The sequence below is a fragment of the Ranitomeya imitator genome, chromosome 5, assembly GCF_032444005.1.
Source record: "Ranitomeya imitator isolate aRanImi1 chromosome 5, aRanImi1.pri, whole genome shotgun sequence".
NCBI classification, from domain to species: domain Eukaryota; kingdom Metazoa; phylum Chordata; class Amphibia; order Anura; family Dendrobatidae; genus Ranitomeya; species Ranitomeya imitator.
This window is the reverse complement of record NC_091286.1, coordinates 36,711,047-36,737,742: the sequence shown is the minus strand read 5'-3', so window position 1 is coordinate 36,737,742 and position 26,696 is coordinate 36,711,047. Positions and strand designations below refer to the sequence as shown.

Genomic DNA, 26,696 nt, shown 5'->3' with positions numbered 1-26,696 from the left:
AGGGTCTCCAGACTTGTCTCCCATCAACCACATCTGGGACATTATTGGTCGGTAATACACAGGAGCTGCCAGCAGAGGATCTTGATGATTTGCCCAAGTGCATTCAATTCCAGAACATCCCTCAAATGACCATTAATAACCTCATCGAGGTTGAAAATGCTGGGCTTTCTGTACATTTTCTACCGAATAAACGGAGATGTTCTAAAAATGTGGGTTGTATTTTTTCACGATTAACATGTCTTCTCGATCCCATGTTTTCCATAATTTCATTCTTGGTGGTGCAATTTCAATGTTGAGGGGTATAGATTTTATTTATATTTTTATTCGCTTATGTAGTGCTAACACATTCCGCGTCCTTATACAGAGATTGCGCTAACAGGTCAATGTTCCTGTGGAGTCTCAAAATCGAAACCTAAAATTAACACGATTGACCAGATTGATCATTTGCAATTTTTTTCATTCTATTTTTTTTTTAATATTTATCTTGTGGTACTCACTCATGATTTTTGCACCAAGCTCTTGGATCAAAGAGCCGGCTGACAGACACAGCCAGACTTCCCATAGAGAAGGCAGACATGGTTTATTACCGCGGTTGCCTTCGTGATCCTTGTATATACATGAGCTGTTTCAGTACTTGTGTATACAGATTAGGAAGCGCTAATAGTTTCCTCCTCTGGATACTGAACTTCATGTGGTCTCGGGTTGTAGGGAAAGAGCAGGAGCTTCTGGGTCCTAAGAGAACCAGACCGTTTTTCTATGCAGGTTACAGTGTGAATTCCCTCTGTAACTGGGGCTAATTTACCATCCCCAGTTACAGGGTTAATGAACAATGAAAATAATGTATTGTTAGGTCAACATGCACACTCTGAAAAGGTATTTTAAAAATATATTAAAAAATAGATAAAAAAAGACAAAAACAAATATAAACAAATCATAAAAAAGAGAAAATGCCAGTCTGAATTGCTGTTTCCAGGCCCCTTTTGAAGAAGAAAAAAACCATAAAAATAATTGGTATGGATTGGGGATTGCAATTTGAATTTTTTTTTTTTGTGGCCAATAAAAAATGTTAGAAAAGAAATGTGAAAAATAGACATGTGTTTCCTATTTTCGTTACATTTTCTCCTGTTTTCAGTAAAAAAAAAAATATTAAAGTGACTGAAAATGGCCCGGTTCTAAACTTTTTGTATAAATATTAATATGGAAAGTTAACAAAAAAAATAAACAATTCTCAAAAAATAAGTTTTCCATAAAATGTTTACTAAAGCAACAAGGTTAAGGTTATGTTCACACCATATTTTTTCACTCTTTCATAGCATTTTACATCATTATTCCTGAAGTCTCGTGCACATGTTGCTTATTTTTTCTTTGCAGACTCATGTGTATCATGTCAATGCTTTTCTGCATTTTCTGCAATTTTTCACCCATTCCAATGACTATGAAAAAAAAAAAGGAATAAATAATGTAGACAAAAGCGCGCGTGATTTATGCAGCGTTTTTCCTGCCAAGAGACGTTTCTGATGCAGAAATGTGTGCAGCAAATACTTAATGTGTGCACAACTCCTACGACCATGTTCACATGCAGCTTCTTTTTTTTTTGCAAATTAAAAGCTGCTTTTTACAGTAACAGCAAAAACTACGAGATTTCTAAAAATCTCCTGCACACGATTGGTTTTATCTTCCTGACTGAATTTGAGGACTGCAGCGTTCTTAAAATCCACAACTTGTCACTTCTTTCAGCTGCTTTTTTTGCAGCGTTTTTTCACCCATAGAGAGCAAGAAAAAAGTTTTATTTACCAAAAATCTACCGTTTTTGCACTAACTTTATTAAACATGTGCTGCAGAAAAGTCACACACGTATTCTGCACTTAAGAAAAAGTTTCAAAAAACACCTCAAAAAGTAAAAAAAAAAAAAAAAAAGCTGCAAAACTTGCAGAAATAAACACTGCAAAAATGTTGCGTGTGAACACAGCCTAATTATCAGAATACGGTCTTACCTTGGAGCAAGATACAGACGTTCATCAGAAGATAAGTTAATTTTTTTTTGCAACAATTAGGTTTGATGCATTTAATTAGCGCACACCGGGCTCCCCGGGGGGATTCCTGATTTTAGTTGTGTGGGAAACACAGATGCTGTTCACAAACAGACGCCACAAACCGAAGAGCGCTGACTGCAGACGAGAAGAGCAAATACGGTAATATACAGTTGCGGCATACTTGATTTCCCCGAACGTCTCGCTGTGTGCGCTCGGCGGTGTACTGTGTTATTAAAATCTAATCACACTAAATCTACTCCGTCGCTCATTACTGGTCAGGTTCCATGGGAAATTTAATCAAGCAATTAATAAGCAATGCTCCTTGGTTTTTAGATTTCAGCTTTTATTTTTTTGGTTCATTTTTTCTCTCTATTGTTTTTGTCATAGAAGTGTGTTCAGGCAGATCAGACCTGAAGCTTTACATAAGTGACCTGACGGGTGATTATTAAATAGACTTCATCTGCTACTGGCACAGAATTGTGAGGAGGAGGTGAGCTGTGACATGGTGGATCCTAAGTTATCTGCTGTAAATAGAGGTTCTATCAGTCATTGTACAGGAGGAGGTGAGCTGTGACATCACCTATTGTGAATGGTGGATCCTGTGTTATCTACTGTATATAGAGGTGATATCAGTCATTGTACAGGAGGAGGAGGTGAGCTGTGACATCACCAATTGTGAATAGTGGATCCTGTGTTATCTACTGTATATAGAGGTGTTATCAGTCATTGTACAGGAGGAGGTGAGCTGTGACATCACCTATTGTGAATGGTGGATCCTGTGTTATCTACTGTATATAGAGGTGATATCAGTCATTGTACAGGAGGAGGAGGTGAGCTGTGACATCACCAATTGTGAATAGTGGATCCTGTGTTATCTACTGTATATAGAGGTGTTATCATTCATTGTACTGGAGGAGGTGAGCTGTGACATCACCTATTTTGAATAATTGATTTTCTGTGTATATACAGCTCTGGGAAAAATTAAGGGACCACCACGTCAAAACCCTGTCATGGGCAGCCCAATCTCAAGACCTTAACCCCATTGAAAACCTCTGGAATGTAATGAAGAGGATGATGGATAGTCACAAGCCATCAAACAATGAAGAACTGCTGACATTTTCGCGCCAGGAGCAGTGTGAAAGACTGGTGGAAAGCTGCCAAGATGTATGAAAGCTGTGATTAAAAATCATGGTTATTCCACGAAATATTGATTTCTGAACTCTTCTTGAGTTAAAACATTAGTATTGTTGTTTCTAAATGATTATGAACTTGTTTTCTTTGCATTATTTGAGGTCTGAAAGCACTGGGTTTTTAAAAAAAAAAAAATTTAACCATTTTTCTTTGTCAGAAAAAAAATACAAAATGTGTTGCTTGGAACTTCGGAGACATGTTGTCATTAGTTTATAGAATAAAATAACAATTTACATTTTACTGAAAAATGTACCTATAAAGAGAAAAATCAGACAAACTGAACATTTTGCAGTGGTTTATTAGTTTTTGCCAGAGCTGTATATGTACAAAGATATGTTTGTGATGATAAATGGAACTGCTGAAAAATTATATTTGCATAACAAGAAGTACAAATCTGTTTTTAAGCTTAGCGGACAATGTGAAAATTGAGAGATTTTTTATTATATTAATATTGATATGAAATAAACCATGATCAGAGATCACGTCATTGCCGCTGTGCGTGATGGAGCTGGCTGACGTCTCTATTCGGTAAGGCGGCCCCTTCTCTACTACGGCCATTACACAGACAGGGTGCCTACTGAAAGCGCAGTCCACTGGCTGCCTTCATACACAGCTTTGATGATGTTCTTAAGAAATGGTTTTCGGCGTTGTGCTTGGTGCGGAAAGTGCAGGTAACTTAGGGGTTTCATCATTTTTTACAGTTAGATAACCCTGTTTAGGTTCTGAGGATCTGCTTCGCTGCATCCTGGAATGGCTGAGCTGTGATATCGGCTAATGATCCAACATGATGTCTTTCCGCAGGTACGTCTATATCCCAATGGGTGGCTCACGCTCAGGACTGGGAGGAGTGCTGCTATCCACGGCATCCACCTTTATCTTTATAAGTTACTGGCACGGAGGCCATGAATATCTCTGGTACTGGGCAGCACTCAACTGGATTGGCATCATAGCGGAGTATGGATTCATAAAACTCCTCTCTCTACCAACTCTTCAGGACAATATTGTAAGTATGAAAGACTCTGATGATGGTGGCACAACACACAAGTCATTGTGTAAGGACAGGGAGGAGGTGAGCTGTGATATCACCTATTGTGAATGGTGGATCCTGTGTTATCTACTGTATATAGAGGTGTGATCGTTTATTGTACAGGAGGAGGAGGTGAGCTGTGACATCACCTATTGTGAATGGTGGATCCTGTGTTATCTACTGTATATAGAGGTGTTATCAGTCATTGTACAGGAGGAGGAGGTGAGCTGTTATATCACCTATTGTGAATGGTGGATCCTGTGTTATCTACTGTATATAGAGGTGTGATCGTTTATTGTACAGGAGGAGGAGGTGAGCTGTGACATCACCTATTGTGAATGGTGGATCCTGTGTTATCTACTGTATATAGAGGTGTTATCAGTCATTGTACAGGAGGAGGAGGTGAGCTGTGACATCACCTATTGTGAATGGTGGATCCTGTGTTATCTACTGTATATAGAGGTGTTATCAGTCATTGTACAGGAGGAGGAGGTGAGATGTGACATTACCTATTGTGAATGGTGGAAGTATGAGTTTAGTATAAGGTCTAGTGGTAAAATGCAAAATTACAGGGATTTTTTTTGGCCTGTAAAAGTTTGATCAACCCTGATCATAATTACTGTTATTGTAAACAGTTAAGCAAGTTGGAAATGAAATGATATCTAAAAGGCCTAAATTTAAAGATCACATATTTACTTTGTATTTTAGGCAAAAAAAATATATATTGTCATTTTTACATTTAAAAAATTTCAAAAATGAATTCATTTTTTAGTTCCTAGTAGCACCCCCTTTTCCAAGTAACACAGCTTGTAAATGCTTTTTGTAACCAGCCAATAGTCTTTCAATTCTTATTTGAGAGATTTTCATCCATTCTTCCTGGGAAAATTCTTCCAGTTATGTGAGATTCCTGGGTAGTCTTCCATGCACTTCTATTTTGAGGTCTAGCCACTGATTTTAAATGATGTTCTGATCAGGGGACTGTGAGGGCCATTGTAAAACCTTCAGCTTGCTCTTTTTGAGGTGGTCTATTGTGGATTTTGATATGTGTTTAGGATCATTATCCATTTGTAGAATCCATCCTCATTTAAACTTCAGCTTTTTTACAGATGATGTTATGTTTGCATCAAGAATTTGCTGAATTGTCATTGAATTCATTCTTCTCTCTACCTGTGAAATGTTCTCCGTGCCATTGGCTACAACACAATCCCAAAGCATGAGTGATCCACCCCAATGCTTAATGGTTGGTGATATGTTCTTTTTGTGAAATTCTGTGCCCTTTTTTCTCTACACATACCTTTCATCATTATGGCCAAGGAGTTCTATTTTAACCACATTAATCCACAGGACTTGTTTCCAAAATGCATCAGGCTTGTTTAGATGTGCTTTTGCTTACTTCCGATTCTGAATTCTATGGTGAGGATGCAGGAGAGGTTTTCATCTGATGACTCTTCCATGAAGACCATATTTTTTCAGGAGTCTCTGTACAGTAGAACAATGTACCACAACTCCAGAGTCTGCTAAATCTTTCTGAAGGTCTTTTTCAGTCAAGTAGGGGTTCTGATTTGCCTCTCTAGCAGTCCTACTTGCAGCTCTCACTGAAATCTTGTTTGGTCTTCCAGACCTTTTCTTGACCTTAGGTGTTCCTGGTTACTGCCATTTCTTAATTATATTTCAAACAGAGGAAAGGGCAACTTGAAAACGCTTTGCTATCTTCTTACGGCCTTCTCCTGCTTTATGGGCCTCCATCATTTTCATTTTCAGAGTGCTAGGCAGCTGCTTAGAAGACCCCATGGCTGCTGTTTTTTGGCATAAGGTTAGAGGAGGTTGGGTTTTTATAAACCTGGGAATTTGCATCACTTGGCCTTTCCTAATGATGATAGTGAACAAGCCATAAGGTCTGAAACCTTGGTCAAACTTATCTGATCACACAAATCTCCAAGGGTGCGAAAACTTTTGCATTGGCCCATTTTCCTTTTTGTAATTTTTAAAATGTGAAAAATGACAGTGTATATTTTTTTTCCTAAAATACAAAGGAAATGTGTCATATTTAACTTCAGGCCCTTTAGATATCATTTTATCCTCAAGTTGCTTAACCGGTCACAATAACAGGGATGCACAAACTTTTACATGCTCCTGTAGATGGCGATATGGGAATTAGAAAAAAAATTAATCCGTTACACTTTTTTTTAAACAAATACACTTTTAATAATTTACTGCTTTAAACAGTGAATCATTTTCTGATGTTATATTCATTTTTAAGATGTACTGAAATATTTACATTATTGCAGAACTGAAAAAAGTCTCAGCTCTTGTCTCCTCTCTGCTTTTCTGCACACAAAAAATCAATTTACCGTACCTACATTTATCTGTGTCATAATCTACTTTCTTATCAAGTTTTTATGTTAAAAATAATTTTTTTACATTCTTTTTTATTTTCCATGTCATTAACTATATTAAGTATAATCCTGAGATCTTTCAAATTTCACTCTAATGCTCCTATTTTGTAGAGATCACTTTTTAGCTGTCGCCTCCCAGAGCATGCCGACAACACTCTCCCAGAGAAATCGGCGATCATCTCCAGTGTGTTGTTTCCTATGATCCACATAAAGCCTCTCTGAATAACTGCTACTAGTGTATGGTGGCTGTAGAACACCTAGGGGATGGGAGTGAAATGCTGAAGAGATGGCTGCTCACCTTTCTCACCATCTCCATTCCTGGGTGTGGTTCACGTTGTAAATTGATACCTGTTCGTCTCACACGTCTGTGTGTGGAGCTGTGCAGATCTTCTGGATTGAGTGCCTTTGCTAAAGGACTATGAAGCTGCTACAGAAGTGCTGCATGTCGTGGGTAAAGCAGCTATAAGCCAGAGAGCAAATTCAGACAGCATGGAGGACCTAATTAAAAACCTGGTGCAAACCCAGCAACAGCTACACCAGCAACAGCTGGCACAACAGGAGTCGGATAAGCTGTTTATACAACAGCTCCAGCAGCAGAGCTGACAGAAGCAGCAGCAGATTTAATTATTCACAGAGGCGGTTCATGGCACCACGGCAGCTCCACCTCCGACTTCAAGGTCAGCTGATGATTTTTCAATCCGGAAGGTGGTGTGGAAAGCCTTGCAGAAAGTGATCACCAGTGGTGACTAAAGGTACCGTCACATTTAGCGACACTGCAGCGATCTAGACAACGATCACGATCGCTGCAGCGTCGCTGTGTGGTCGCTGGAGAGCTGTCACACAGACAGCTCTCCAGCGACCAACTATGCGAAGTCCCCTGGTAACCAGAGTAAACATCGGGTTACTAAGCGCAGGGCCTCGCTTAGTAACCCGATGTTTATCCTGGTTACCAGTGCTAATGTAAAAAAAAAAACACTACATACTTACATTCCGGTGTCTGTCCCCCGTCGCTGTGCTTTCCTGCATTGACTGTGAGGGCCGGCTGGCCGTAAAGCAGAGCGGTGACGTCACCACTGTAATCTGCTTTACGGCTGGCCGGCGCTGACAGTGCAGGGAAGCAGAACGCCGAGGGGCGCGACAGACACCGGAATGTAAGTATGAAGTGTTTGGTTTTTTTTACTTTTACACTGGTAACCTGCCCTGCGGCCCTGCGCTTAGTAACCCGATATTTACCCTGGTTACCAGTGAAGAGATCCCTGAATCGGCGTGACACACGCCGATTCAGCGATGTCTGCGGGAGATCCAGCAACGAAATAAAGTTCTGGACTTTCTGCTCCGACCAACGATGGCACAGCAGGATCCAGATCGCTGCTGTGTGTCAAACGCAACAATATCGCTATCCAGGACGCTGCAACGTCACGGATCGCTAGCGATATCGTTGTGAAGTTGGTCAGTGTGAAGGTACCTTTAGAGGCATTTTTAACCGTTTATGAAAGGGTCAGCGAAAGGGAGAACCTCCCACCAGAACAGTGGGTGGAAGTCCTGGCACCATATTTAACAGGGGAGCCACAAAAGGCCTACTTTGGTTTAGCTTACAGGACACCAAAGAATAGGCAAAATTGATATCAGAAATTTTGGTGTGCTTGGGGGTGACAATGTAAGTCAGGGCACAACGGGTCCACCGCTGGGCATATCACCATGACAAACCCCCTTGCTCCCAATTGTTTGATCTGCTGCTCCTCGTCCAAAAGTGGTTGCAGCCAGACTAATCTATCCCAGCACAGATGGTAGAAAGAGTTGTAATGCAGCCGTTCATGCACTCCCTTCTGAGTCCGATGCAGACTTGGGTTGCCCAGGGACATCCCAAGGATGCCAATGACTTGGTCGCACTGGTCAAAAGGTATCAGGGGCGGAGGATAAAATTGGGGTGGGGCTTTCAAAGTCCAAGAGGGTGGTGGAGGTCATGCCTTTTTTTTTGGAAGTGCATTGAACAGCAAGGTGGATTGCTGCTGAGGGGAAAGAGAAAGAAAAAAATATATTCTTTAAATCTTCAGCTTAGCGAGTGTGAACGAGCTGAGTGTGACCTGAGCGTAAGTGTGAACGGCGGTAAGTGTGACTTGTGATTCAGTGACTTTGGATTCAGGGAGTTTGAAAGGGAGGAATTACTGAATTGCTGTCTGTGTTTTATTGATACTTTGCATTCATTTTTTATTTAACTGTTCTGTCTGGTGCAATCCCCATTAGGAAATGTGCTCCACGATTGTTAATGCCATCCAGTGCACATCTTGCCACATGTATACAATCCTTGAGCAGCCGATCGAGGGTGCATACTGCTGTGCGAGATGTGAGCACGTTGTGCATTTGGAAACCCAGATTCTGAATCTAAATGTGCAGCTGGCAACACTGAGATCCATTGACAATATGGAGAGGAGTCTTCTGCTCACTGAGCAGACGCTCAATGGGATAGATGAGGTGGGGGATGGTAGGATGGAGCCGTAGGACAGTGAAGTAGCAAGCTGGGTGACAGTTAGAAAGCGGGGTAGAGGGAAGAGTGCCAGGGAGGCTAGTCCTGATCTGGAACACCCCAATAAGTTTGCTAAGTTGGCAGATGAGGGGGGTGCCAGTACAGGGGTAGCACTGCTGCAGCCAGGCATGTCCTCTGAAAGCCGGAGGAGTGACTGCTCCAGTAAGGAGGGAAATAGGAGAGCAGGGCAGGCCCGACAGTTGCTGGTAGTGGGGGACTCAATTATTAGGGGAACAGATAGGGCAATCTGTCACAAAGACCGGGATCGTCGAACGGTGTGCTGCCTACCTGGCGCTCGAGTCCGACACATCGCTGATCGGGTGGACAGATTATTGGGAGGGGCTGGTGAGGATCCAGCGGTCATGGTGCACATTGGCACAAATGACAAAGTTAGAGGTAGGTGGAAGGTCCTTAAAAATGATTTCAGGGAATTAGGCTGCAAGCTGAAAGCAAGGACCTCCAACGTGGTATTTTCCGAAATACTGCTTGTACCACGTGCCATGCCAGAGAGGCAACGGGAGATTAGGGAGGTTAATAAGTGGCTCAAGAATTGGTGTAGGAAGGAGGGGTTTGGTTCCTGGAGAACTGGGCCGACTTCTCAGTTGGCTACAGGCGCTATGCTAGGGATGGACTGCACCTCAATGGGGAAGGTGCAGCTGTGCTGGGGGAGAAAATGGCTAGAAGGTTGGAGGAGTGTTTAATCTAGGAATTGGGGGGAGGGTATTCAATTTATTGGAGGGGAAGATAGTGCAGATAGAGATCTGGGCACAAATAAGGAAGTTGGGGGTGGTGGTGGCATGGGGGGTGGGGTTAGATCAATTAATAATTCAAGAAAGAATAGAGGTACAGAGAGGAACATCAAGTGCATGTATACTAATGCCAGAAGCCTTGCCAACAAAATGGATGAATTAGAGGGGCGATCTAATAACCATGTATAAGTATATAAGGGGACAATACAAATATCTCGCTGAGGATCTGTTTATACCAAGGAAGGTGACGGGCACAAGGGGGCATTCTTTGCGTCTGGAGGATAGAAGGTTTTTCCACCAACATAGAAGAGGATTCTTAACTGTTAGGGCAGTGAGAATCTGGAATTGCTTGCCTGAGGAGGTGGTGATGGCAAACTCAGTCGAGGGGTTCAAGAGAGGCCTGGATGTCTTCCTGGAGCAGAACAATATTGTATCATACAATTATTAGGTTCTGTAGAAGGACGTAAATCTGGGGATTTATTATGATGGAATATAGGCTGAACTGGATGGACAAATGTATTTTTTTCGGCCTTACTAACTATGTTACTATGTTACTATGTTGTTGGAGCATAATTATGACATGGTGGGGATATCTGAAACATGGCTGGATGAGAGCCATGACTGGGCTGTTAACTTGCAGGGCTATAGCCTGTTCACAAATGACCGAATGGATAAGCGAGGGGGTGGGGTGTGTCTATATGTAAAATCGTCCTTAAAACCCATCCGGCGTGATAATATAGGTGAATTTAATGAAAATGTAGAATCCCTGTGGGTGGAGATAAGGGGAGGGGAAAAAATTATAAATTATTGATAGGGGTTTGTTATAAATCTCCAAAAATAATGGAAGCAATGGAGAATATCCTCGTAAAGCAAATAGATGAAGCTGCGACTCAAGGAGAAGTCATTATTGACAATTTGGTTTTTGACAACTATGAGAGACAATTACCTTTCACAACTGGTTCAGGACCCAACAAGAAGGGGGGCACTGCTAGACCTAATATTAACCAACAGGCCAGACCGCATATCAAATATAAGGGTTGGGGGTCACGTGGGAAATAGCGATCACAAAATAATACGTTTTCATGTATCCTTTAAAAAGATGTGTAATAGAGGGGTTACAAGGACACTAAACTTCAGGAGGGCAAATTTCCAACGGATGACAGAGGATCTTGGTGCAATTAACTGGGATGAAATCCTGAGACACAAAAATACACAAAGAAAATGGGAGACGTTTATTAGCATCCTGGATAGGACCTGTGCACAGTATATACCGTATGGGAATAAACATACTAGAAATAGGAGGAAACCAATATGGCTAAATAGAGCTGTAAGGGGCGCAATAAGTGACAAAAAGAAAGCATTTAGAGAATTAAAGGAAGTAGGTAGTGAGGAGGCATTAAATAAATACAAAAAATTAAATAAATTCTGTAAAAAAGCAAATCAAGGCAGCAAAGATTGAGACAGAGAGACTCATTGCCAGAGAGAGTAAAAATAATCCCAAAATATTCTTTAACTACGTAAATAGTAAGAAACTAAAAAATGATAGTGTTGGCCCCCTTAAAAATAGTCTGGGTGAAATGGTGGCTGAGGATGAGGAAAAAGCCAATATGCTAAATGACTTTTTTTCATCAGTATTTACACAAGAAAATCCCATGGCAGACAAAATGACTAGTGATAAAAATTCCCCATTAAATGTCACCTGCTTAACCCAGCAGGAAGTGCGGCGGCGTCTAAAAATCACTAAAATTGACAAATCTCCGGGCCCGGATGGGATACACCCCCGACTACTGCAGGAATTAAGTACAGTCATTGATAGACCATTATTTTTAATCTTTAAAGACTCCATAATAACAGGGTCTGTACCACAGGACTGGCGTATAGCAAATGTGGTGCTAATATTCAAAAAGGGGACAAAAGCTGAACTCGGAAATTATAGGCCAGTAAGCTTAACCTCTACTGTGGGTAAAATCCTGGAGGGCATTCTAAGGGATGCTATACTGGAGTATCTGAAGAGGAATAACCTCATGACCCAGTATCAGCACGGGTTTACTAGGGACCATTCCTGTCAGACAAATCTGATCAGCTTCTATGAAGAGGTTAGTTCCGGACAGGAGCAAGGGAACCCAGTGGACGTAGTGTATATGGACTTTTCAAAAGCTTTTGATACGGTGCCACGCAAAAGGTTGATACATAAAATGAGAATAATGGGGATAGGGGAAAATATGTGTAAGTGGGTTAAGAGCTGGCTCAGGGATAGGAAACAAAGGGTGGTTATTAATGGAGCACACTCGGACTGGGTCGCGGTTAGCAGTGGGGTACCACAGGGGTCAGTATTGGGCCCTCTTCTTTTTAACATATTTATTAATGATCTTGTAGGGGGCATACAGAGTGGAATTTCAGTATTTGCAGATGACACTAAACTCTGCAGGGTAATCAATACAGAGGAGGACAATTTTATATTACAGGATGATTTATATAAACTAGAAGCTTGGGCTGATAAATGGCAAATGAGGTTTAATGGGGCTAAATGTAAGGTCATGCACTTGGGTAGAAGTATTAAAATGTATAACTATGCACTTAATTCTAAAACTCTGGGCAAAACCGTCAATGAAAAAGACCTGGGTGTATGGGTGGATGACAAACTCACATTTAGTGGCCAGTGTCAGGCAGCTGCTACAAAGGCAAATAAAATAATGGGATGCATTAAAAGAGGCATAGATGCTCATGAGGAGAACATAATTTTACCTCTATACAAGTCACTAGTTTGACCACACTTACAATACTGTGCACAGTTCTGGTCTCCGGTGTTTAAGAAAGACATAGCTGAACTGGAGCGGGTGCAGAGAAGAGCGACCAAGGTTATTAGAGGACTGGGGGGTCTGCAATACCAAGCTAGGTTATTACACTTGGGGCTATTTAGTTTGGAAAAACGAAGGCTAAGGGGTGATCTTATTTGAGTGTATAAATATATGAGGGGACAGTACAAAGACCTTTCTGATGATCTTTTTAATCATAGACCTGAGACAGGGACAATGGGGCATCCTCTACATCTGGAGGAAAGAAGGTTTAAGCATAATAACAGGCGCGGATTCTTTACTGTAAGAGCAGTGAGACTATGGAACTCTCTGCCGTATGATGTTGTAATGAGTGATTCATTACTTAAATTTAAGAGGAGACTGGATACCTTTCTTGAAAAGTATAATGTTACAGGTTATATATACTAGATTCCTTGATAGGGTGTTGATCCAGGGAACTAGTCTGATTGCCGTATGTGGAGTCGGGAAGGAATTTTTTTCCCCAATGTGGGGCTTACTCTTTGCCACATGGGTTTTTTTTGCCTTCCTCTGGATCAACATGTTAGGGCAAGTTAGGTTAGGCTATGGGTTGAACTAGATGGACTTAAAGTCTTCCTTCAACCTTAATAACTATGTTACTATGCCGAGGGTCTCATTCATGGGTGTAAGATGTCCTGGCCAATGTCATGTAGCTGCCCATTGTCCACTGACAGCTGAACAAGTGGACTGTAGCATGGGACTCTGGTGTTCATTCTTCACAGGGTGTACGGTCCCCCTGGCAAAGGGCTGCAAGCTTTTCCTGTTTAAGTTGATTGTCTGCAAATGACTGTACTACTAGAGTCAGGGAGTTTGGTGCTCCTTGTGAGGGCCATATTCCCTCTCCAATCGGTTCTTGGGAAGAAGATGGGCGTCTGCTGAATTCACGGGGATGCTCCGGTGGCCAAAGTGGTTATGAGACTAATATAAATCGCGAGCCCGCTCCTGGCAAACGTTTATAGTGAGTAGAACAACCGACTGATTCCTAAACCCAGAATAAGAAAAAAATTGAAAGTTAAAACTTTTACAAGTTTTACAAAAAGTTTTTCCATTAGTAGAGTTTAGAAAAAGATTTGCAGGACCCTGGGTGCAACGGCCATATTGGTAGTCTATCCAAAGCCTTGTAAACCTCCTTCTACAGGCGACATCTCTGGTTTTGGCTCTTTTAGGCTACGTTCACATTAGCGTTTCCCGACGCAGCGTCGGGAAACGCTGCGGCGACTCATGCGTCATGCGCCCCTATATTTAACATGGGGGGCGCATGGACATGCGTTGTGCTGCGTTTTGCGACGCATGCGTTTTTTTGGCCGCAAGCGTCGGGCGCAGAAAACGCAGCAAGTTGCATTTTTTTTGCGTCCCAATTTCGGCAAAAAAGGACGCATGCATTGCAAAACTCAGCTTTTTAGCGTGCGTTTTGTTGCGTTTTTGTTTGCGTTGTGTGGTGCGTCGCCGACGCAGCCCCGCACAACGCAAATGTGAACGTAGCCTTAAATAGTTGACCTCACAACATCATTGTATTGCAGAATGATGGACGCATGGCAGTCTACTAATAAGGAGAGGCGGCGAGGATGCCCTAGGTGGTAGGAGGTGTATAGTGCTCTGGTTCAGTGGCTACAGACTACTGATATGGCCGCTTGACTCGGGGTGCTACTAATACTTTTTGGCTCAACTCTATGTAAAACTGTTAAGCTTTCCCGCTCTATAACCGGCTTGGTTCAACGTAAGCTGTTCCCTAAATAGTCGACTTTTCTTTATTTAGCTGATGTATAAAATGGTTATAATGTTCATTAACTGAAAAGTCTAAATGTCCTATAAAACCACAATAATAATGGGAGCCGGTGTATGGAGTGAATCGTACATAGTCACTTTTCTGTGCTTAGCTCCTGAAGTTCTTAAGGGAGATGTTAAAATGGAAATGATGCGTTAAATGGCGGATTTCTAGTAGAAAAAGCGTAAAGCTGTAGCTGCACATAAGTAAAAATGAAACAGTGATTTCAGATTTTACCATTTTAAAGGTTTTATAACATTTACTATTTCTATGCAGCTGTCATGTTCGAGTAGGTAGAGCCGACGGCCAGTCCGAGCATTGCGTTGCGATCCTTGTCCGAGTTATATGGACGTGTGACTTTCCCCTTAAAATGAATGTTTTCCTCGTAGTCCCTGTCCTGTTTTTTTTTTGTCCAAAGCTTTATTTTGATTTACTTCTTAAAATCTTCAGCATAGAATGAAGCTGGAACCGGAATCACACGACTTAGATGCCGCTGTCAGAGTGTGATGGAGGCATTTAAGTGGTTAATCAGCAGGTATCAGATGAATACATCATGGAGTATGATCGGGTTTAAAAAACAAAAAACATGATTTTGAGATACTCTGTAAGGAGACGGTTACGCTATATGTATTTATATACGGCCTCCCAGTGGTTATGATGGGGATTGCAGACTGTAAAGTCTTTCTTGAAAAATTAGAGTCCTTAACCAGTTTACAAAAAAAAATACGTAAGGACACATCTGTATATGTTTTCCTAGTAGATGAAACTACTTATTACTTGTCACATTTTATATGCTGCGTGTTCATTTTCTGGGTCTATGTGATGTATATTGTAGCTGTAAAACATTTGCAGACGGCAGATGAAGGAGATTGTAATTGTTTTCTGTAGCGGCGGAGTGACACATAAATAAATGGACTCTCTAAGGTGAAAATTGGAGATCAAACATTTCATATTGATTAAGGACCTCGAGAAATGTTCCTCGCTGTATGCTGGTAGATATTATTGTGAGATCCGGATCACGTCTGTTCTTATATTTCTTGGGCATCATCTGTTCCGTATTCTGAGAAGAGGAGAAACAATTCTGTTATAATGCCGCCCCAATAATGGCGCCATGCTGTGCCAGGGACAATCGGGGATCGTATAGACTTTAAAGTGGCCACAATCTGGATTTGGCCACAGGCTGGTGTCCATATCCTTAGTCTGGATATAGAGCTCAGATCATTTGGAGTTGGACTGAACTGCAATACCAGACACAGCCCATGGACAAGGGTGGCGCTGTTTTTGCAAATAAAAACAGACTCTCTTTATTTCTTATGGAAGATAACCCCAATTGGTAATATGTATTACTCCCAGTGTTCTATATGATTTTGACACAGCCGTCTTAAACTGATGTTTTGACTCTCGCCTCCTAATAAATTTAGGCAAATAGCCTCTTCAAAAATGGAAAGAATCTGGTCTCTAGTGCCACCTATTGCAGGTAACAATCCTAAAAGTTAATGGACACCCTTACAAGAGTCTTGATACTTGATTGAAGATAAAAAGCCAATCCAGAAACCCCATTTTCAGGCTGCTGTTTCGGTATTCTTCCCCCTCATCAGTGCAAAAGAAGAGATTGGCTGTTTGAGATGACTTTTACGAAGGTTTAGGAGCTAAAATCTCTCTATGTTAGCGAGACCTGCTTTGCACTCAGGAGGGGCAAGAACCCTGAAACATCTTGCTACAAATAGAGTTTCTGGTTTGGCTTTACTGAATATCCTACGTCACACGGTAAAGCTCTTTAAGTGGTTGGTTTTGACATTGTCGCCTCCAATAGTTAGCACTAGTGATCCTGTTTTTGTCATCTTTTTGCTAGGAAGGATTGTATGGCCTGTAAGTCTCCATATCCCTATAAAGGAAAAACTTTCCCCCCCTAGATGTCCTAATAAATTTGGCACCGGTTGAGCAGCACTAACTAAACTGAAATGTCTGCCTACTATGTGCGGGCATGGATTTGACTTATTTGCTGCAACAATTTCAGTCAAAACTCAAAGTAAATTTGTCATACAATGTTGTTCCCAATAAATCTGACCACTTATCGCTGCACATTTCAAAAGTGGGGAGAGGTGTAAAAAGTCATAAACTTTAGCAAACATTTGACATTCACCAAAATGTACTTTTTTTTACCAAATCAAAATGGCACTAACCTGTTGCGAAATTCTCCCAATGTCTTTCATAATCCACCGTAGAAAGAGCGTATGGAATACAAAACACTCAACTAGGAGGGCAGCAGTCCCGAATGTTGGGTGCTCGGGAATATTTAAGTATTAGTAAGTATTTAAAAACAGCTAGGGCAGCAAATCTTGAGCCGGGTACTGCAATGGGGGGTGCACGGGCAGCAGTCACACTCGGATCCTGGTGCCTGAGGAAGCTGAAGGCCATTTTGCTACATAATAGCACCAGCATTATACATGACACATGGTAGTATAGAGCCCTGTTACATATTTTTTGGACACCTGATCTAATTTGCACCTCTAATTATTTCATTGGGTGCAAAACAAAAAGGTGCTACTTAGAACGCCATTTTAAGACAGCTGTTTCATGGTTCTTGCCCATCATCGGTGCAAAGTAAGAGATACCTGAAGAAGAAACTTAGCCCCTTAAACCAAAATAGGAGACTCCCCAAGAAGAAACTTTACCCCTTAGACCTCTTATACCAAAGTAGGAGATTCCCCAAGATGAAACTTTACCCCTTAGACCAAAGTAGGAGACTCCCCAAGAAGAAACTTTACCCCTTAGACCTCTTATACCAAAGTAGGAGATTCCCCAAGATGAAACGTTACCCCTTAGACCAAAGTAGGAGACTCCCCAAAAAGAAACTTTACCCCTTAGACCTCTTATACCAAAGTAGGAGATTCCTCAAGATGAAACGTTACCCCTTAGACCAAAGTAGGAGACTCCCCAAGAATAAACTTTACCCCTTAGACCTCTTATACCAAAGTAGGAGATTCCCCAAGATGACGTCTTAGATGAAAGTAGGAAATTCCCTAAGAAGAAACTTTAAACCTTCGACTTCTTAAAACCAAAGAAAGAGATTCCCCAAGATGAAACTTTACCCCTTAGACCAAAGTAGGAGACTCCCTAAGAAGAAACTTTACCCCTTAGACCTCTTAGACCAAAGTACGGTAAGAGATTCTCCAATAAGAAACTTTACTCCTTAGACTTCTTAGATGAAAGTAGGAGATTCCCTAAGAAGAAACTTTAACCCTTCAACTTCATAAACCAAAGAAGGAGATTCCCCAAGATGAAACTTTACCCCTTAGACCAAAGTAGGAGACTCCCTAAGAAACTTTACCCCTTAGACCTCTTAGATCAAAGTAGTAGATTCTCCAATAAGAAACTTTACTGCTTAAACTTCTTAGATGAAAGTAGGAGATTCCCCAAGAAGAAACTTTACCCCTTAGACCTCATTTAAAGTCCTCTCACCAAGACAACCAGACTGCTGCTTTGTACTGCTGAGGGTCAAGAACCCCTAAACAGCTGTCTACAAATGGTGTTCTGGAGTTTGTTGTTATGATACAATTTTATAGACACTGAACCAGCAGGGGGTTTCTAGAACACGTGAGATTTTGCAGCTTATTAGCTAACAGGATGCCATCTTCTCTAAATGTGACTAATTAATAAACCGTGATCGAAGCCCCAATCAGTGCAAGATAGGAAAAGGATAATATTTGCACACTCGCTCAACCATGCTCGTATAGTTAATATAGAGGTGTTATTCAAAAGCTGAGTTATCTACTGGCCCAGGAGCAGGATCTAGCTGGGGTTGTTTGTCCCTGGCACATGTCATATCCGTTTTAACCGAGCCAATAAAAAGTGTTTCATTCCCTTTATGTAAAGCACAAAAGAAACAAGTCAGATGTGTGTAACTTTATAATTGCTGCTCGGATAAGACACGAGGACGGCACACAAGTAGTGCCGAGGCGCTTTGTACATTGAGGTCATCGAGGTGAAGATAATATTGATACACTGTTTGTTACTTTTTATACAATGTTACAGTGATGAAATTGCTTCGCTACCTCATTAGGTGGTTGCCGCTACCACAACTCTTCAGAGAGCGTAAAAATACGATTGAAGGAACCAATTAGAGTTTCTAGCAGAAAAATACCGCCCAAAGCCAAAAATAGGAAGAACCAACAATAAAGAAAGAATACGATTATCACATAAACAAGCTCATGATTTACCGGAAGGAGAACAGAAGCTTCCCTGGCTATTGGATTCTTATAAATGTTACATTGAAAAGCGGAAAAAATTGTAATAATTGGACAAATGAATCTACAAGAGTCATAAATTCTACTTTGGTCCCCAAATGTACAGTGTGTGTACGTAAAGTCATGGTGCACTTTTAGGGTATGTGCACACGTCAGGATTTTTTCCTGACAAAATCCTGAGAATTCTGCCAGAAATCCGCGTTCTTTTTTCGCGCGGATTTCGTGCGGAATTTGCGGATTTTTTGCGGATTTTTTTTTTTTTTCCGGAATGTCCTTTTTGATAGGAAATCCACAAAAAATCCGCAAAAAGATAGAGCATGTCCAGATTTTTTGCGGAATGCGTTTTTTTTGCGGAAAAAAACGCTAACATCTGCACAAAAAATGCGGAATGCATTCTAAATGATAGGATGCATAATGTTAGCGTTTTTTTACCGGATTTATAGCGTTTTTATAGCGAAATTCCGCAAAAAAAACGCTAAAAATCCTGACGTGTGCACATACCCTTATAGTTTTCATTTTGGCGCCCTTTCTCTGGCCCAATTATATCAGACCTGTTCATGAGGAGAGATAAGAAACAAACAACACAAACTCATTTAAGCTGTTGCTGAGCCCCCAGTCAGATTAACCCCTGATAAACTGAACTCTAATTAATACACCGCCAGGTCTGTGACATCGTGCAACCGCAAGCTTATGCTATTGTTTGGATGTGTGTAGGGCAACAAATGGAGCCCACATAGAACTGCACTGAATCGGTATAAAACTGGGAGAGTTTTTCTTTTATTTGGAGCAGATTTCACATTTCTATCGTTTTTGTTGCTTTCCAGTGACTGGTCAAAAGTGCACCATGACTTTACGGACACACTGTAAATTTCAAGAGTGCTCTGTACACTGTGACCGTGATTCATCATTTGCTTTTTTATTTTAAGTCCTTTTTCTTTTTTATTTTATGGTATTCGTTGCTTGGTACATGTTCATGAATTTAGCGCAATGTCAAAATCATCTTTATTTTTGTCTTTCAGACTTTTTTTGGCAACTTTTTAGCTAAAAAAAAAAAAAAAGTCACACGATTTTCAAAATGTGGCAGTAATTTCACAAACATTATTTTGGCAAACATAAAATCATTCCAATGGGGACTAGAGGACATTTACAAAAAAATGTTGTGACTTTTCAAAAAGTTAAAAAAGATGAATCAGATGAAAACAGCCTGGAAACTCTAAACTATGTCCATTATGGCGAACACATATAACACCGACTTTAAATAAAGGCGCAAATTAAAAAAATTAGGGGCAAATGAACAACACTAAAAACTAGCCAGAAAGGGCAGAATGAATGACTTATTGACTCCGTAATGAATCAGGCCCTATAGGTCCACTCCTTAAAGGAATTTTCCAGGCTCGGGGTTCAAGTCTGCAGTCACTCTATGTGGTTGCAGACTTGTGATTCCTCGCAGTGTGTATAGTGCACGCTGTCAGGATTATCCAGGACCGGGAGTTGGCAATTTGCATACTTAGGGGCAACATTCCGACTAGACGTATCCATCCTCACTCAAGTCACTTGTTTTGAATGATGTCGGGCACAGTCTAGTCGGCATGTGACCATAATTGACTGCAGACCTGAATCTCAAGTCTGGAGAACCCCTTTAACATCACTGGCAATAACAACTACTGCTGCAAATTACTGGCTGTACAGCAGACTTGCCAAAACGAACCCCCTATTGCTGGCCACAGAATTAATTAACTGAAAATTTGTTGGTGATCCTGTTATGACGGTCTGACAGTAAGTTTGTAGCTCTTTTATCTGTCTTTTTCTAAGCTCCTCTCAGCTGATTTATGGCCACAGATCCCATGAAGGTTGATTGGGCAGGAAAACAAAGAGCCTGTAAAAGCAAAACATTGCAAATTTTTATTGAAAAGTAATGTCTAAATTGATTTTTCAGTCCTAAATACACACATTTAACAGGAATCTGGCACCATAAAAACACAGTCCAATCTGCAGGAATCATGTAATAGATCAGGAGGAGCCGAGGAGATTGATTACTATGACCGGTAGCACCTCTATATACAGCTAATAACACAGGATCCACAAATGACTATAAGTGATGTCACAGGTGACCTGCTCCCCCTCCCTTCACAATGACCTTTACATGCACTTATTGGACACTTCATTATAAAAAGATAGGGTTCGAGGTGTGTTCATTGTGGCTAATGTACATGTGTTGTTTCCTGAAGTTAGTCTAAACTTCAATGTTGGAAAATTGCAATATATATTTGTGTATGTGTCTACGTATGTATATAACCCCAACAGTGTATACTGGAACCTTCAGTAGAAAAACGAAGAAAAAACCTAAACAAAGTCCAAAATGCAGTATAAATTACAATATTTATTAAAATATATATAATATAGTGTAACGGTGGGAAAAAATACCATAAAAAGCACAACAACAGGGGCATATAAATGGCAGCACTAAAAATAAATTAAATATATAACCACAGTGTAAGGACAACATATATGTGCATACCTGTGTCAATAAGCCATAAAATATATAGCAAGCAGATTTACCAAATAAATATTATAAAGTGCATGTGCAAACTTAATTAGTTGGTGGCAAAAAGGAGACCGAATAGAGATGCTGATAATAAATATTGGTGCAAACTATTGGTGCTAAATCCGTCTGGTATATAGTATAATAGTCATAGTGACCAGTGAGCTATAAAGCACCCAGCGGGCAAGCAAACAACAACAAAAAATGCCCCCCCCCCCAAAAAAAAATCGGATTAGAGGTAAAAAGAAGCCACCTGGTATTACCTGCTGAATGGGATGAACGTCCCTGGGATGTGCTGAACCCCGATGCGCGTTTCGGCGTCTGCCTTCATCAGATCCCCTGACGAAGGCAGACGCCGAAACGCGCGTCGGGGTTCGGCACATCCCAGGGACGTTCAATCCATTCAGCAGGTAATACGAGGTGGCTTCTTTTTACCTCTACTCCGATTTTTTTTTTTTTTTGCTTGCCCGCTGGGTGCTTTATAGCTCACTGGTCACTATGACTATTATACTATATACCGGACGGATTTAGCGCCAATAGTTTGCACCAATATTTATTATCAGCATCTCTATTCGGTCTCCTTTTTGCCACCAACTAATTAAGTTTGCACATGCACTTTATAATATTTATTTGGTAAATCTGCTTGCTATATATTTTATGGCTTATTGACACAGGTATGCACATATATGTTGTCCTTACACTGTGGTTATATATTTAATTTATTTTTAGTGCTGCCATTTATATGTCCCTGGTGTTGTGCTTTTTATGGTATTTTTTCCCACCGTTACACTATATTATATATATTTTAATAAATATTGTAATTTATACTGCATTTTGGACTTTGTTTCGTTTTTTTCTTCGTTTTTTCTATATGTTTTCTCGATTTGTCCGATACACCTTCCATTGGTGCACATTGGTGTTTATAGATATATATATATATATATATATATATATATATATATTCTCTCCTCCCATGTACAATTGCTATGTGCACCGTGCCTTAAGATATATTTAACTGGAACCTTAAGTACCATATATACTCGAGTATAAGCCGAGATTTTCAGCCCATTTTTTTGGGCTGAAAGTCCCCCTCTCGGCTTATACTCGAGTCATACCCGGGGGTCGGCAGGGGAGGGGGAGCGGGGGCTGTCTAGTTATACTTACCTGCTCTGGCGCGGTCCCTGCAGTCCCTGCTTCTTCCAGCGCTGCATCTTCTTCCTGTATTGAACGGTCACATGGTACCGCTCATTACAGAAATGAATATGCGGCTCCACCTCCCATAGAGGTGGAGCCGCATATTCATGACTGAAAATGAGCGGTAACTGTGACCGCTCAATACAGCAAGAAGATGCAGCGCCGGGAGAAGCAGGGACTGCAGGAACCGCCCCGGGAGCAGGTAAGTATACGGGGAGAGGAGCGCTGCGCGATATTTACCTGCTCCTCGCTCCGGTGCGGCTCCATCTCTAGCATCCTCAGGTCAGAGGGCGCGGTGACGTAGTCAGTGCGTGCCCTCTGCTGAGCGTCAGTGCTGGAGACGGAGACGCACGAGGAGCAGGTAAATATTGAAAGCGCCGGCGTCCTGAGCAAAGAGAGGTGAGTATGTGATTTTTTTTTTATTGCAGCAGCAGCATTCTATATGGCACAGCTTTATAAGGAGCATCTATGGAGCCATAATGAACAGTGCAGAGCATTCTATATGGGGCACAGCTTGATAAGGAGCATCTATGGGGCCATAATGAACGGTGCAGAGCATTCTATATGGCACAGCTTGATAAGGAGCATCTATGGGGCCATAATGAACGGTGCAGAGCATTCTATATGTGGCACAGCTTGATAAGGAGCATCTATGGGGCCATAATGAACAGTGCAGAGCATTCTATATGGGGCACAGCTTTATATGGAGCATCTATGGGGCCATAATGAACGGTGCAGAGCATTCTATATGGGGCACAGCTTTATAAACAGTATCTATGGGGCCATAATGAACAGTGCAGAGCATTATATATGGGGCACAGCTTTATAAGGAGCATCTATGGGACCATAATGAACGGTGCAGAGTATTATATATGGGGCGCAGCTTTACAAGGAGCATCTATGGGGCCATAATCAATGGTGCAGAGCATTCTATATGGCACAGCTTGATAAGGAGCATCTATGGGGCCATAATCAATGGTGCAGAGCATTCTATATGGGGCGCAGCTTTACAAGGAGCATCTATGGGGCCATAATCAATGGTGCAGAGCATTCTATATGGGGCACAGCTTGATAAGGAGCATCTATGGGGCCATAATCAATGGTGCAGAGCATTCTATATGGGGCGCAGCTTTACAAGGAGCATCTATGGGGCCATAATCAACGGTGCAGAGCATTCTATATGGGGCACAGCTTGATAAGGAGCATCTATGGGGCCATAATCAATGGTGCAGAGCATTCTATATGGGGCGCAGCTTTACAAGGAGCATCTATGGGGCCATAATCAATGGTGCAGAGCATTCTATATGGGGCACAGCTTTATAAGGAGCATCTATGGGGCCATAATCAACGGTGCAGAGCATTATATGCGGCACAGCTTTATATGGAGCATCTATGGGGCAATAATGAACGGTGCAGAGCATTCTATATGGCACAGCTTTATATGGAGCATCTATGGGGCCATGAACGGTGCAGAGCATTATATATGGGGCACAGCTTTATATGGAGCATCTATGGGGCCATAATCAACGGTGCAGAGCATTATATGTGGCACAGCTTTATATGGAGCATCTATGGGGCAATAATGAACGGTATGGAGCATCTATTTTTATTTTTGAAATTCACCGGTAGCTGCTGCATTTCCACCCTAGGCTTATACTCGAGTCAATAAGTTTTCCCAGTTTTTTTTTGGCAAAATTAGGGGGGTCGGCTTATACTCGGGTCGGCTTATACTCGAGTATATACGGTAGTTTAGAAATTCTTATGTAACCAATGCCATCAGTATGTTTTGCAACAATAAGGTTGTGAAAGTATTTAGACAGCTCACTGGATTTACCTATCATGAGATGTTTCTTGTGTGGCACAAGAAATAAAATATTTCTTTTTTTTTTACAGATTGTAATATGTTAAGAGAAACAAAAAAAGACAATTTTATTTTAATAAGTGTAACACTAAAGCCTGATTTAAACAATGGCTGCGCTCTGTCCATGTGAATTTCAAGTGATGTAAACATATATTGATAATATATCAATAGGTTTATTGGGTGGAGGTTTATTCTAATCTGGCATTTTGTTTTGGGCTTCAATCAGTCTGCACTCCTCCTTTTGCACAGCCCTCTAACCAATTCTTCAATCTCTACCTGCTTTCCTCAGACCCTATCACGCCTATATACTATCTCGACATAAAATCTGGAGCTCCAGTTAATGGCTGATTCTACATCGTCCTTTTTTTGTGTTTACAGGATCAGCGTTTGTCACCAAAGACGTACCGCCGGCTTCACGCCGCTCTGGCATCTGTCTCCATTGCTCTGTTGATTCTGACCAACCTCGTGTTCCTCGGAGGCGAGCAGGTCGGTAGGATATACCTTGAGCGAATATTTCTACAAGGTAAGTTATTCATAAATGTAATTTTATATTTAAACGTTTCTATATTCAGACGTTTCCCTGCAATAATTTCTTCCTGCAGAAAATTAAAATCTAACTGACCAGTTCCGTTAATGGCTTCACAAACCGTTTTCTCAGCAAGGACTTGTGCAATGTTGTTAAAATATAAAGACTAACAAAAGTCACCGCAGAAGAGATTTCCAATCTATCAGCTGGAATCCCCGTTGTGCCGAAACCACTTTTTATATTTTCTTACCTGGAAACAAAATTGTAGAACAGAGTTTTCAGAGTAGATTTACCAATATAAAATATCTTGATTTTCTTAATGGCTGTGGGTACCTTTGACATGAAGAACATTATTTTTAAACGTATTAAGGGGCCACCTTTATTTAATATTATTTTAATAAGATTCGCTCTGCAATATTCATTTTTTCATTCATTTTTAGACCGGCTGATAAGTAATTTGCGGCCTGGGCCAAGTTTTGGATTTTTCTCTTTTGGGAGTTTCTCTCCATGTAATATAGGCTGGATTGTTTGTTTGTATCTTTACTACTGGTGTTCTCGTTAGCTCATATTTTAGCACAGCTTTTAAACCTGTGCTTGTTTGCTTTTCATTTATCTTTAGTTAATAAAATTACAATATGTTTCAGTTGGCAAACTTAATTCCTTCATTCATTTTTAGACCGACTGATGAGTACTTTGCAGCCTGGGACAAGTTTTAGATTTTTCTCTTATGGGGGTGCCTCTCCCAGTAATATAGGCTGGATGTGAGGTTTACGTGTATCCTTAACTACTGGTGCCTTCGTTAGTACATATTTCAGCACATCTTCTATCATGTGCTTGCTTGCTCTTCAGGTGCTTTTCTCCTTGTTTACAACTGGTTTTCTCTGCCCTCTCTGTGACTGTAGATGATTTCATCATTTCAAAGCAAAATGGTGTAAAATTTAGGAAATAAAGCCAGTCATTAGTAGACCCAGATAAACTGTGCCTAGTGACTTCTGTCACTCTAAGGGTATGTGCACACGTCAGGATTTTTAGCGTTTTTTTTTTGTGGAATTTCGCTATAAAAACGCTATAAATCCGGTCAAAAAACGCTAACATTATGCATCCTATGTTTTAGAATGCATTCCACATTTTTTGTGCAGATGTTAGCATTTTTTTCCGCAAAAAAAACGCATACCGCAAAAAATCCGGACATGCTCTATCTTTTTCCGGATTTTTTGCGGATTTCCTATCAAAAAGGTCATTCCGGGAAAAAAAAAAAAACGCTAAAAATCCGCAAAAAATCCGTGCAAAAAACGCGCAAATTCCGTGAGAAATCCGCGCGAAAAAAGCACGCGGATTTCTGACAGAATTCTCAGGATTTTGTCAGGAAAAAATCCTGATGTGTGCACATACCCTAAGGGGCTGTTTTTCCTGAAACCAGGACGCCTGTGTATGCTCCCGCCGCAGTGAAAAACTGAGCAATTAATCAATAAAAAGGCAATAAAATCTAAGAAAAATGTCATGAAAACTTTGAAAAAAAAAAAACAATAAATCTGCAATCTAAAAGAAAAATTGCTTAAATGCAGAGAGGGAAAACATGTGGAGAGGCACAAGGGTCTTTTGTTTTTCTCTCCATTTGATTGCACTAGAAAAAAATGATAAAGTCAGAGTTGGGCTCATTCACACGTCACAAGTGCAATCTAAATTTTTCACTGCTAGCACTTATACCAATGATAATCTATGGGACTTTTTTTTCCCCTTGGACCAAATCGTGCACACAATGTCCCCACCTCCATTTACAAATGTCCTTCAAATTAGAAGCATTCTT

General features: G+C 40.9%; 1 protein-coding gene across 3 annotated transcripts in view; it reads left to right on the top strand.

Annotated features, from left to right (window-relative positions):
• The window catches only part of HHAT (hedgehog acyltransferase), a 312,900-nt gene that overhangs the window by 185,958 nt on the left and 100,246 nt on the right, over positions 1-26,696 (top strand). For all 3 annotated transcript variants that reach the window (XM_069768561.1, XM_069768560.1, XM_069768559.1), the window contains 2 exons: positions 4,026-4,227; positions 24,742-24,886. In XM_069768561.1, coding sequence (XP_069624662.1) covers positions 4,026-4,227; positions 24,742-24,886 — 347 coding nt within the window. The remainder of the gene's footprint in view (positions 1-4,025; positions 4,228-24,741; positions 24,887-26,696) is intronic.